The 14,483-nt window shown below is 27.0% G+C and overlaps 1 protein-coding gene across 1 annotated transcript; it reads left to right on the top strand.

Annotated features, from left to right (window-relative positions):
* Positions 1-2,974: 2,974 nt before the first annotated feature.
* On the top strand, positions 2,975-14,109 carry LOC113367773 (zinc finger protein 782-like). Its single transcript, XM_026609353.1, has 6 exons — positions 2,975-3,161; positions 3,226-3,381; positions 4,371-4,659; positions 8,533-8,813; positions 11,150-11,412; positions 13,804-14,109. Exons 3-6 carry the CDS (start codon positions 4,382-4,384, stop codon positions 14,107-14,109), a joined length of 1,128 nt encoding a protein of 375 aa, XP_026465138.1. The 5' UTR covers positions 2,975-3,161; positions 3,226-3,381; positions 4,371-4,381.
* Positions 14,110-14,483: the final 374 nt, after the last annotated feature.

Genomic DNA, 14,483 nt, shown 5'->3' with positions numbered 1-14,483 from the left:
TGTAAACTCTTTGTTTTGAAATGTGTTTTTCAAAAAATTCATTTAAAAGTACCTTATTATATTATTTTTGAGTTACAAGAGAGTCAAATTGTTTATTTTTTTTTTTTAAACAATGTTTTGAAGACAGTTTTGATATTTATTGTCAAATGTCAAACAAAGTTTGAGGTTCTGTTATGAAAATTGACAATGATAGACTCAATTGGCTTATTTTCTTTATTTAACAAGTATTTTTTTTCATTATTAAAGTAATTCCTTAATTAATCTTTATTAGAGCTTTATATTTATTACTTTGATTTTACATTTCTAATGAATGCGATAAAAATGAATACTGGGTGCAATTTTTAATACAGAGTTTTTAATTGTGAAACAATTTAAGGGATATGATTTAACTACTTAGTTTATTTAAAAAAATACCTTAAAAAGTGCTATATATTATTATTATTTAATTGTCAAAGTATCTAAACTATTTATTTTTGTTCAAGAACTATTTTGATATTTATTGTCATATGTCAAACAAAATTTGAGGTTTGAATTGACTTACATATTTCTTTATTTTAAGTAATTTTTTCGCTAATATATTAGATAACATTTATATTGATCACTTTTGCTAGCAATTTTTTTACCCAGTTCAAATAAATATTATGAAAATCTACCACAATAGTTAATTTTGCATCGAATCGAGAAACTAATGTAAGGAGTTTGCTTCAATAATTTTATTTATGATTATTTGCTTTTAAAAATACATTTTAAAAGTGCTATATCAAGTTATTGATTAATTATCAATGTAACAAGCTTATGTTTATCTAAACAATATTATGAAGACAGTTTGATATTTACCACATGAATTCAAAATAAAGGTTCTGTATTAAATTTACATTTATTGAAGTAATTCCTTGATGAATGTTATTATAAAATCTATATATCATAAATTTTAGTATCAACTTTTCCTACATTTTTATTAAATGTGTAAAATGAATACTCGGTGTAAATTTTCAATACAAACAAATTTTTTTAACCATGAAACAAATTAAGGGGTGTGTGATTTGATAACTCAGTTGTTTATTTTAAAAAACTCTTTTTAAAAAGTGCTCTATATTATTATTATTTAATTATCAGAGTATCTAAGTTATTTATTTTTGTTTAAAAAACTATTTTGAAGACGATTTTTGATATTTATTGTCAAAAATTTGAGGTTTTTGTACTAAATTTTACCAAAAAGTGAGAATTATAGTTTCAATTCACTTATTTGTTAATTATTAGATTACTCATTGTTTCATATATTATAAAATGTTCATATTTATTTGTTTCGATGTAAATTTTTATGCATTTCTAATAAATGTGATTAAAATATATACTTTTGGTAGCAATCTTACAATTCAAACAATTTTTTTACTGTGAAACAAATTCAAGACTGTGATTTAATAATTTTTTTTATTAAAAAATACTTTTTTTTAAATGATGATATATTATTATTGTTCAATTATAAACATAATTTTGGTATAAAGCCATTTTAAGGAGATTTGGATATTTTTTGTCAAATTTCCAATATTTGTTCTTTTTGTTTAACATGTAAATCTTCATTATAGCAATTTTGTAATTTTACATATATCTTTTTTATACATTTGTAATAAATAGCACAAAATGAATACAAGATAGTGGAATTTGAATCAAACTAGATTTAATCAAAAAACTATTTTAAGATTTATATTAATTCATTATTCAACATATTTCTGAACATAATCAATGATTCCTTGGTTATTAAATTAATATCATACATTTATAATTTTAAACATCAATTTATATAAATTTGCAATGGATGTTGTAAAAATCAATACAAACCAGTAAATTTTAAATTCAACAAAAATTTTAAAATAGAAACTATTTTAAAACAAGAGTTTTTATCGATTTTATGAATTTAGTGATTCAAATACATTTATATTTATATTTTGGATACAGGATTGCATTTAGTAATTACAGAAAAAAATAATCTTATCTTATTAACAAATTATCTTAGATTAAATACAATACTAAAACAATATTAATCCTAACATTAGTATTATGTAAATGCAATAACTTGAAGAAAAAATGTTATGATATTGAGATCGTTATTTTAAAAGATGAGATTGTAGATCTTGATATTCTTCTGATGGTAATAAAAATCCTTTAAATATCCTTTATGCAAAGAATATAGTATGAAAACATTGTAATGATAAAATACTTAGTGTAGGAAAATGTTAAAATATTTTGGAATAAAAATTAGAAAAAATATGGAAAAGGAATAAAATAATTGTAACTGTTGAAAAAAAAAAAGTCATATCAGAGTAGGCATTTCATTATCAACATAGTTTGATATCGAAATTGGCAAATTCGGAAATATCGTAGAAACTTTGGGCTTTTTTAGTTTTAGGCAAACGCATGTCCAGCCGTTTGAAGATTACAGAGCTAAATGTGCAAAAAATGGCAGTTTTTTGAGAGAAACTAAGCATCCGATTTAAATGATTCAAAGAACTTTCTGCTTGTTTTAACAAAATAATTGCTTTAAAACAATTTTGTTTCAGTATTTTTTTTTTCAAAGAATTTTTCTTTTGCATATCGAAAATAATCAGATTTTACTTTTAATTCTGACTATAGTTCTAATATAACTTAAACAAACAATTTCAACTTTGCAATTCAGTTTATATAATTCTTATAAATATTAGACAATGTAACAATATTTATAATAATCTATTTGAAAACATTCAGTATTCCTCGAACAGTTCGTTACGGTACGGGAAGTTCCAGCAATTTGCCCTAAGGCACTAGCAAAATTTTTATTTTACACAGGTCATCGAAAACGACGGAATGCCATCCAAGATCTGCACCCAATGCATAACCCAACTCAACAGTTCCTTCACCTTCAAACAAAGATGTGAGCGAAGCGATGCAACCTTAAGAGACTACATCACCCGGAAGCACCCCAACATAAAAACTGGCACCAGTTGTCAAACAAGAACTATACGGTGATGACTTCCATTTACCCATCAAACCCGAAATCACAATCGTCGAGAGCGATCCACTCACTGAAAACTTCTACGAAGGTGGTGACAATAATTTTGATAATGACTCTGACGGAGAGATCATTCTGAACCATAAACGGTCGAAGAGGACCAGGAGAGGAAAAGGTGAGGTAATTGATTGATTTGTGATTGATTTATATTTACTGGTGTGTTTTTTGTTATGTTTTAGATAATACTTTTAGCAATGTTAAGTTGAACAAAACCAAATTGAGTCCTTTCGAATGTGATTATTGTGATAAAATACTTGTAGATGCTAAAGGCTTGACTTTGCATACTCGTCTGCACACTGGAGAGCATTTGAAACATTGCGGGATATGCAACAGAGGTATGAATTATATTTATTTATTTATTTATTAACTTCCTGTAGGGCAAGTTATAGTAATCGCAAAAAAATCGAAAATGAAAATTTTTATATATCTTTACGTTTTAGAGGTTTCTGAACATTTTGGCATACCTTAGAAAAAATGGATGTATGTGTGTGTGTGTGTGTGTGTACGTGCGGATACAAGTTTTCGTCGACGATTTCGGGAACACGGATCAACCGATTTGAAAAATTCAAAAAACATTCGATTCGTATTGATAAGGAAACGTGCTGATTAGTTTTTGGCGAAGGCAGGTCTAGCCGTTCCGAAGATACGGGGCAAAAAGTGCCGAAAACGGTAATTCAGTTTTTAAGAGAACGGAGCGTCCGATTTTAATAATTCAAAAAACATTTGACTTGTATTGACAAGATGAAGAATTGATAAAATTTTCATAAGGGCAGGTCTAGCGGTTTCGGAAATCTAACGAAAAAAGTAAAAAAAAAAATGTCATTTGGCGGTTAAAAATGACCATTAGACATATGCACCTAAAATTATCAGATATTTTATAGAGATTTTAACAATAAGTATAAATTTTTGTTTACATTCCTATGGGTTCCGTACCAATGTTTATCCGTTAGACAGCGACGCGGCGCTTACGCGCTTTGATATTTTGTCTTTATGCAGTTAAAGCAGTACGATTGCTTTGAAAAAAAGTTCAGATCTTCCAAAATATGTCAAAATAAAAAAAACATTTTTTTTTTCAAAAAAAAACTCTTTAAAAAAAAAATTTTATAATTTTTTTTTTTAAATTTTTTTTTTTTAAAAAGTAATTTTTTGTCCAATTTATAGTTTCTCAAAAATTTTATTTTTTCGAAGTAAAATTTTTTCAAAAATGTTAATCGTTTTTAAAAAAATAATAATTTTTAGTACGGGAAGTTCCAGCAATTAATTAGCGATGCCTTAATTGCCTTAAGACAGAATTCCACTTACAGCTAGTTTTTATCGTTTTCAGGTTTTGCAAAAATGTCACACCTCAACCGACACATAACAACAATGCATGCAGATGACACGATGGAAGTTAGTGATTCGAAAGAAATAAAAGAAGAACCCGATGAACAGAGTAGTAGTACCACTGCCAATATCGAGGAAGAAGCACCAGAAGAAGCGATAACAGAGCCTGTTGTAGAAGAACCTAAGAAAAGTAGCGTCAAGAAAAAGTATAAATGCCAATTTTGTACGGAAAGCTTTGATGAAAGGAACCAACTCAGTTTACATATTGTATCGCACAAGGAAAGCCCTAGGTAATAATAATAATAATATATATATATATATATATATATATATATATATATATGTACTAGCTAACCCGGCAAACGTTGTTTTGCCATAAAAAATATGCCTAAATCAATGTGCCAAAAATCAAATATTTAATAGATTTGGTGTCTGATTCTTTGACAAATAGTTAAAAACTTGTTAAAATTTTAAAAATTATTTGACATTTTATACTTCAAAAATTAATTCACTAGCATCATAGTTTTTTGTTTATTATACTTTTCTCATGTCATATATGTCAATAAAATTTTCTATCAAATATTATTTATTTGTTAATAAATTAATAATTATTTTAAGTCATCAATGAATAATTATATAACTGTTAAATTCATAAGTTTGGCTGAATCAACACAGGAATATTGTGGGAATAAATATTTTTTTACATAAAGATCTGATTTTTGACATTTGCATTTTATTTCAAATTAATTATAACTGTCAAAATATTTTCTTTTCGGTCAAAAATTTAATATAATATGATATAATATTTAGTTTGTCTAGTTTGTTTTTGTCAGATTCCAATGATACCCTCAGAATGTACTATTTATTCCATTTAAGAGGTTACAATTTCCTGTAAGATCAGCATTTGCGATGACAATCAAAATATATCTTAACTGATATATTAATAATAATATTAAATTTTAATTACACAAATTTCTTTACACTCCGATAAATAATTCCAACGCATCATAGTGTTTTGTTTATTAACTTCCCGTAGGGTAAGTTATTGTAATGCGCCGGAAATTGGAATTGAAAATTTTTACATTTCTCGACGTTTTGAAGGTTTCTGAACATTTTGGCATACCTCAGAAAAAATGGATGTGTGTGTGTGTGTGTGTGTGTGTGCGTGTATGTATGTATGGATACAAATTTCCAGTCACGTTTTCGGGCGCACGGATCAACCGATTTGAATGGTTTAAAAAACATCCGATACCTATTGATAGGGAAAAGAGCTGATTAGTTTTTGGCGAAGGCAGGTTCAGCCGTTTCGAAGATACGGAGCTAAATATGTAAAAAATGGCAGTTTTTGAGAGAACTAAGCGTCCGATTTAGATGATTCAAAGAACTTTCTGCTTGTCTTAACAAAATAATTGATTTTGGAAAAAAAATTTTTGTTCAAACTTTTTTTTTTTTTTTAATTTTTTGTATATCGAAAATAATTCAGATTTTATTTTTAATTCTGACTATAGTTCTAATATACTTTACAAATAATTTTAACTTTGCAATTCAGTTTATATAATTCTTATAAATATTAGACAATGTTACAATATTTATAAGAATCTATTTGAAAACATTCAGTGTTCCTCGAACATTTCGTTACGGTACGGGAAGTTCCAGCAATTTGCCTTAAGGCACGATGCCATAATTGCCTCCAGACAGAATTCCACTTACAGCTAGTTTTAATTTTGTTTATGTCAATTTCTTTTTTAATTAAAGAATAAATTAAATTTTAGTATAAATCAATGCAGAATCTTCATCTAAATATAAATTTTTTTATATAAATATTTGATTTTTTACATTTGAATTTAATTGAAAAAAAGTGAATGTCAATTTCATATATCCAATATGCACTAAATTTATAAATGTCAAAATATTTCCTTCTTGGTCCAAAATTAATATAATATGATAATATTTATTTTACAATAATGTATATCTATAATTTGCTTGACAATATTGCCTATAACATAACTTGGAATAATTAATTTATTTGCTTCTTATTGAAGTAAGTCGTGAAACATTTTTTTGTGAAATGTCAAAATTTTGTTTATGATTAATTTTAAATTAAATATGCCGCTTTTTTATTGTGATCTCTGATCTATAATGTTTTGATGAAGTTTTGGTTTCCGAAATAATTTGGTAAGCTAATCAATTAAATCTAAATCGTAAATCTATTTATATAATTATTTTTATAAATATTGACAAATGACATTTGACGATTTTCATGTCAACATTTATTCAAATTTATAAACATTGATTTTTAATTAGATTTAAAACTATAAACAGCGATTTTGAATATAGCATTTCATCGAATTTGGATTTAAATGTTGGATATTTCTATATATGTACATGTTTTTGAATTTTATTTTTTGAAATGTCAAATTTTTTTCTCAAAAATTATATATCGAAATTTCCTTAAATTTTGACATTTGTCATTTTGTTTTTTTTTTGATCATTTTCTGTCATAATTTTAGAAAATTATAAAAATTATATATTTATTATTTTAAATTTACTTTTCAAAATTTCCTATAACCTAAGTTGAATATATACGCGCACGATGAGCCAATAAAAATCAAAATCGGTTCAGTAGTTTGGGCGTCCATCGCGAACCAACATCGTGACACGAGATTTATATATATATATATATATATATATATATATATATACAGGGCCGGTCCTGGGGTCCTTATCGCACGCATGCAACTTTTTTTCTAGCGCCCCCCCCTATTAATTTTAATTGTTTTGACAGTTTGTCATTAAAATTATATAAATATTTACATATTTTTAAAAAATTAATTTTTAATTATTCTGGATTTAGTACACAAAAAATAGATATAATATAGAAGCTTATAAAGATTTTAAATTTATTTAAAAAATCGAGGCGATTCGCCGGTTGATTATAATTATATATTTTTAAATTTTCAATTATTTTTAACGTATGTGCAATATTAATATTTGGGTTTTGAAACATTTTACTTATTTATTCTGTTGAGCAAATCATGCCAAGAGAGCTAAAAAAAAACTAGCTTTTCATTTTCAATCATAACACTCGTATTTCGTGTTGGAATTTTAAAATTTTAATTTAACTTAATTCTTCATTATTTACAATATCCAAAACGGCATCGTAAACTTCTCCTTATTGATATCGTAAGAGCCGAATTGTATTCATCGTATTCAGAGAATCAGATTGTTGTTGTAAAGTTAAAAGTTTAACGTATTTTAGAAGTCCAAAAATCGGTGAAAAATGTAAAGAAATTACACATTTCTTGAACTATATTGAAAAAAAAAACTAATCATGTTTGATATTATTTTTGCATAGTTAATAATTAAGAAAATTTAGAGTATGGACACCACTAGGTATAAAAAGAACTTAAGATTTTCGTTCCAAAGTAAAATTTGCTTCTATTTTTCATATTTGTTCCATTTCCATAACCTTAACCACGCATGTCTTCAACATTCAAAGTTCACCAGATGCGAAACATTTGCAACAAAAACAAAAGTTACAATTCAATTTCTCGGAATAAACATGCCATTTTCTAACCACTGACTCTCGATTATTCATTTTCCCGATTTATAATTTGTTTATATTTTTTTAACAAGTTCTGTTTCAACTAAATCAGCTCGCAATTTTTCGTCAATAATGCCCAATAATTAACTTAATCTTTCGCAGGTTTGCGCTTATGGAATTGAACACTAGATAATTTCTTTTTAAAATAAAAAAAATGAATAAGTAGATTAAGCAATAAACAGAGCTGTTATTTACTAATTTGCACAGTTATTAGACGGTTAATTGTTTCTACTGTGTGATATCACATTGCAAAATAAATATGCTTTTTATGTCTCCGTATCCCTAGTTAAGTTAAATTGTTTATAAGAATTTATTAAGTATTATAAATTTTATATAATTAATAAAAAATGTAACTAATATATTATAGATTTAATTTCCGAAACTCGATTTGGCGCCCCCTAAGGCGTGCGCTCGCATTTTTTGCATGCATCGCATGCAAGGCAGGACCGGCCCTGTATATATATATATATATATATATATACATATATATATATATATATACATATATATATATATATTATGTTATAAATGTATCCTTTACCATTGTGTCCTTTATCAGGAAGCGAGGCAGGCCTTCGAAAAGAGACACCCAGCTCCGCATACAGAAACAGAAGGAGCAAAAGCGTTTGGACAAATTGCAAGATTCGAATGAAGGTTCACAGAATCAATCGAGCGATGCAGATTCGAGTAACGATGAAGATAAACCTCTGTCCGCTTTCAGAGACATGAAAAACGACGTCAAAACCGAAATTGATGAACTGGCCGACGGAAACTGTACAATGTGCGATAGAGTTATAACCAATTTCGATAAGCTGAGAGTTCATTTGAGGAAACACACAGGTATTAAATGATAAATGTAACTAGTTGAAAGTGGCATCGTGCCTTAAGGCAAATTGCTGGAACTTCTCGTGCCGTAGCGAATTATTCGGGGAATGAAAATAATCAATAATTGATTTAAATGATTTCAAATAGAATGTTTATTATATTATAGTGTACAAGTTTACAAGAAATTTGTTAATAATTTTGAAATTTTTTCAATATTTTGAAAATGTTGAAACAATCGATTTTTTTAAATTTTTTGAGAATTTTAATTTTTTTAATATATCCGATTTTTTTTTGAGCATTTTCTCAAATGTTTTTAAAATCGTTTTTTTTAAATCTTGATATTTTTTGAATTTTTCCAAATTTAGATTTTTTTTGAAAATGATGCAAAATTTCGAAAATTTGATTTTTATTCGAAACTGAACCTTTATTGAAAATTTTGATTTTTTTTTTTTGAATATTTGATTACGAAATTTGTTGTACATTTTTTGCATTATAGACCGAAATATTCGATTTTTTTTTTTTTGAAATTTCAAAAAATTCTCAAATTTTTGTAAGATCGTTTTTTTTTAAATACAGATATTTTTTGAAATTTTTACAAATTTAAATTTTTTTGAAAATGAAAAGTGTGGTAAATTTGATTTTTTTGAAACTTTAATTTTTTTTTGAAAATGTTCAAAATTACAAAATTTGTTGTAAAAGCATTTTTTGCACACCGAAATATTCATTTTTTTTTTTGAAAATCTCAAAATATTCTCAAATTTTTGTAAGTTACTATTTTTTTTGAAACTTTGATATTTTTTGAAATTTTTCCAAGTTATTACTTTTTTAAATGATGAAAAATTTTGAAAATTTTATTTTTCTGCTGATTAAATTTTTTATGAAAATTTGGATTTTTTAAAGTACGCAATCTTTTGTAAAAGCATTTTTGCACACAGTCTACACATCAAGCAAAAGGTTTTTTTTTGAATATTTTGAGAATTTGGGAATTTTTGAAAACACTCAATTTTTTTTGAAAAATATTTTCAAATGTTTGTAAGATCGATCTTTTTTAAATTTTGATATTTTTTGAAATTTTTCCAAATTAAGAGATTTTTTTTAAGAATGATGAAAAATTTCAGTTCTTTGATTTTTTGAAACTTTAAACTTTTGTTTGAAAATTTTGAATATTTTTTTTTTTTTGAAAATTTTCAAAATTACGAAATCTTCAATAAATTGCACACCGTCTACACAAGCAAAAGGTTTTTTTTTGAAAAAATCGTTTATTTTAATTTTTTGAGATATTGTAAATTCTTGAAAATATTCGATTTTTTTTTTGAAAATCTCAAAATATATATCAAATCTTTGTAAGAAATCTTTTTTTTTAATTTGATATTTTTTTAAATTTTTTCAAATTTAGATTTTTTGGAAATGATAAAAAATTTCGAAAATTTGATTTTTTTCGAAACTTTAATTTTTTTTTTGAAAATTCTCAAAATGACAAATTTTTTGTAAAAGTATTTTTTGCACACTTAGACGGTTTTTTGAATTAATCTAATCGGATGATCCGTTCTTTCCAAAACTGCATGATCATTTGTACACCCTTTGAGTGTACCCTTCATTCCTCCGAAACAGCTTGATGTGCCTTTTGCAAAAACGCCCCGCGATCGAATACGAACTGAATGTTTTTTCAATCATACAAATCGGTTATTCCATACTATAGAAGACATTTGTTTCAACCATATAAATTAATTTCAAAATTAAAAATCTTGGTACGGAACCTAAAAAAAAAGGAACAAAACGTGTACACATTAATAAAAACTCCATAAAATACCTGATAATTTGATGTGCATGTGTCCAATGAACATTTTTGACCGCCAAATGGCACTTTTTTACTTGTTTTTATTGAGAGTCCATAACCGCTAGAACTGCCTTTCCACAAATTTAAACAGATCTTCATTTCGTCAATACAAATAAAATGTTTTTTGAATTATTCAAATCAAAAGCTGAATTACAATTTTCTCTCAAAAACTGAATTACAATTTTTGGCACTTTTTGCCCCGTATCTTCGAAACGGCTATACCTGTCTATGGTAAAAACTAATCAGTACAGCTCCTTATCAATACGAATCGAATGTTTTTTGAATTATTCAAATCGGTTGAAGCGTGTCCCGAAATGGTCAATGAAAATTTGTATCCGCACACACACACACATCCATTTTTTCTAAGGTATGCCAAAATGTTCAGAAACCTTCAAAACGTAAATTTATGCAAAAAATTCTTCGAATTTCGATTTTTTTGGACGATTACAATAACTTACCCCGCGGCAAGTTAATAATAGAATTTTATATCTAAAATTATTTTTTATACTTTAAGGTGAGAAATTAGCCTCGTGCAAGATTTGCGGTCAGAACTTCATACAGAAATCTCAATTAAAACGACATTTAATGACGCATTGTAATATCAATACTTATCGAGGTGTCGAACTGAGACTTCGGCCTGATTTGTTCAAAGGAGACTATTCTGAAGACGGTAAGGAGGAACCGATATTGGATACTGACACCCAGGAAACTTTGGTCGACAGAATTATGAGATATCTTACTGAGAAAGGCGCAGAGGGTGTTAATAGATTTATTCAGGTAATTACATTTTTAAACTAGTGGTGTATGGCATCGTGCCTTAAGGCAAATTGCTGGAACTTCCCGTACCGTAACGAGATGATCGAGGAATATTAAATGTTTTCAAATATATTATTACAAATACTGTAACTGTTTCATTATTTTTGCTATCTTGTTTGTTATATCTGGGCAAATCAAATGTAAATCATAAATCAATCAATTAATCTCCAGAACATTAACAATCGTTATTTCATTCCGAATTCAATTAAAAAAAAATAGTTGGAAAAAAAAACGTTTATTTTAAATTTTTTGAGAATTTGGAAATTTTTGAAAACGTTCGTTTTTTTTTGAAAATTTCTAAATATTCTCAAATTTTTGTAAAAATCGTTTTTTTTTTTAAATTTTGATAATTTTTTAATTTTTTCAAATTTAGATACTGTTTTTGAAAATGATAAAAAATTTCACTTCTTTGACTTTTTTGAAACTTTTTCATTATTTTTATGAGAATGTTGCATTATTTTTTTTTTTGAAAATTTTCAAAATTACGTCATTTCATTTCGAATTCAATTAAAAAAAAATAGTTGAAAAAAAACGTTTTTGAGAATTTGGAAATTTTTGAAAACGTTCGTTTTTTTTTTGAAAATTTCGAAATATTCTCAAATTTTTGTAAAAAATCGTTTTTTTTTTTAAATTTTGATAATTTTTTAATTTTGTCAAATTTAGATATATTGTTTTGAAAAAGAATAAAAATTTCATTTTTTTGACTTTTTTGAAACTTTTACATTATTTTTTTATGAAAATGTTGTATTATTTTTTTTTTGAAAATTTTCAAAATTACGAAATCTTCTGCAAAAGCATTTTTTGTACACCGTGTACACAGCAAAAGGTTTTTTTGGATTTTTTTTTAACTTTTTTAGAATTAGGCAATTCTTGAAAACATTTGATTTTTTTTAAGTTCTCAAAATATTCAAAAAAAGTGCTCCTGTATAGTCACAGTCTCAATTTGTAAACAATTCTGTGGGACATTTTCACTTATACTGTGCTTAGCTTGGCGGCATTTTCACATTTTTCAATAGTTTTCACAAAATTTTTATGAAAATGTTGCATTATTTTTTTTTTTTTGAAAATTTTCAAAATTACGAAATCTTCTGCAAAAGCATTTTTTGTACACCGTGTACACAGCAAAAGGTTTTTTTGGATTTTTTTTTTAACTTTTTGAGAATTTGGAAATTCTTGAAAACATTCGATTTTTTTTTAAATTCTCAAAATATTCACAAAAAATGCTCCCGTATAGTCACAGTCTAAACGCATTTGTAAAATAATTCTTTGTGACATTTCAATTATACTGTGCTTAGCTTGGCGGCATTTCACATTTTTCAATAGTTTTCACAAATTTTTATGAAAATGTTGCATTATTTTTTTTTGAAAATTTTCAAAATTACGAAATAAGCATTTTTTGTACACCGTGTACACAGCAAAAGGTTTTTTTGGGTTTTTTTTTTAACTTTTTGAGAATTGGAAATTCTTGAAAACATTCGATTTTTTTTAAATTCTCAAAATATTCACAAATTTTTGTAAGCCAAAATACACAAAATTGAAAAAGTGCAAAGGTATAGTCACAGTCTAAACGCATTTGCAAATAATTCTGTGCGACATTTTCAATTATACTGTGCTTAGCTTGGCGGCATTTGCACATTTTTCAATAGTTTTCACAAAATTGGAAAAGTTCCAGTACACAAATAGTCTAAACGCACTTGGGTATACATTTGCACCAGAGTGGCGCTTAGACTGCGCTTAGCCTGGGTAATTTTTTGATTTTTTAATCCAAAATTACAAAAATATTTTTTGAAAAAAAAAAATTAGAAACAAAAAATTTTTTTTCCAAAAGCAATTATTTTGTTGAAACAAGCAGAAAGTTTTTTGAATCATTTGAATCAGACGCGTAGTTCTATCAAAAACTGCCATTTTTTTTAACATTAGCTCTGTATCTCCGAAACCGTTGAGCCTATCTTTGCCAAAAACTAATAACCACTTTTCCCCGCATTACAAACTGAATGTCTTTGGATCATACAAATTGGATGATCCGTTCTCTCAAAAACTCGATTTGTATTTTCTGCTCTCTTTGCTCCATAACTCCGTAACGGCTGGACCTGTCTTTGCCAAAAACTAACCAGCATATCTCCCTATCAATAGAAAAAATCAATAGAAAAAGGCAAAACACGCACACGCACACACACACACATCCATTTAGTTTCTGAGGTATGCCCCTTAAAAATGTTCAGAAACCTTCAAAACGTCGAGAAATGCAAAAAATTTTATTTTCGATTTTCGGCCCATTACTATAACTACCCTACGGGGAAGTTAATAAATGTCGAAGTAAATATTTAAGACATATATCTATTATTACCCCAGGTTACCACGACAAGTGCCATCGACATGTTCACCGAATCGGAGTCGTCGGATAGCGAAAATGAGCAGAATGGTTCCGCAACTTTAGCGAGTAAAAGGAGATATCAATATTGTTCGGTGTGCAATGCAGCCTTTTTGAGAAGCGACCATATAATAAGGCACATGTCGACGCACGATCCGAGCCAATTCGATGATAAATGTGAGGTCTGCGAAAGGGTCTTTCCGAATAGGGATCTTTTGGAGAGGCACAGGAGGTCGCAGTGCGAAAACGTCGAAAAGCAACATAAATGTAAAGTAAGTAAAAAATAGATAATAAATAAGTGCCATGGTAATAGAAAATGTATTAGTGCAGTAAACGGAGCGTTTTGGGTCTGATTTTTTTTTACTGTGCTCCGAATTGCATGAAATTTTGGAATTAGATTCATCTTACCCTCTAGTTCAAAAGTGAAAACAATTCGGGTTTGGGGATGACACGCTCAATCGGTGTAATTAAATTTTTTCAAAATAACGTCGGAAATCGATAGAACTAATTTTAAGAAAAAAATGTCTCATAGTTTTTCAAAAAAAAACTAATATTAGGTTGTCAAATATCTCCCTTCCGCTTTTTTGCTCTTGGTTTATAATACAAAAAGGCGGAAGGGAGATATTTGACAACCTTATACTTTTCAAGTTACTGGCCACTA

Source organism: Ctenocephalides felis, unplaced genomic scaffold, assembly GCF_003426905.1.
Source record: "Ctenocephalides felis isolate EL2017-DRISC unplaced genomic scaffold, ASM342690v1 CF-g0.4_SCAFFOLD_01170, whole genome shotgun sequence".
In the NCBI taxonomy this organism is placed as follows: Eukaryota; Metazoa; Arthropoda; class Insecta; order Siphonaptera; family Pulicidae; genus Ctenocephalides; species Ctenocephalides felis.
Note: the sequence above shows the minus strand (reverse complement) of the source record. Positions and strands in the feature narration are given on the sequence as shown.

Coding starts and splice junctions, on each gene's coding strand:
- LOC113367773 (XM_026609353.1), top strand. CDS start 4,382: ATGTCACACCTCAACCGACACATAACAACAATGCATGCAGATGACACG. Junction 4,660..8,532: donor TCGCACAAGGAAAGCCCTAG/GTAATAATAATA, acceptor GTCCTTTATCAG/GAAGCGAGGCAGGCCTTCGA. Junction 11,413..13,803: donor GTGTTAATAGATTTATTCAG/GTAATTACATTT, acceptor TTATTACCCCAG/GTTACCACGACAAGTGCCAT.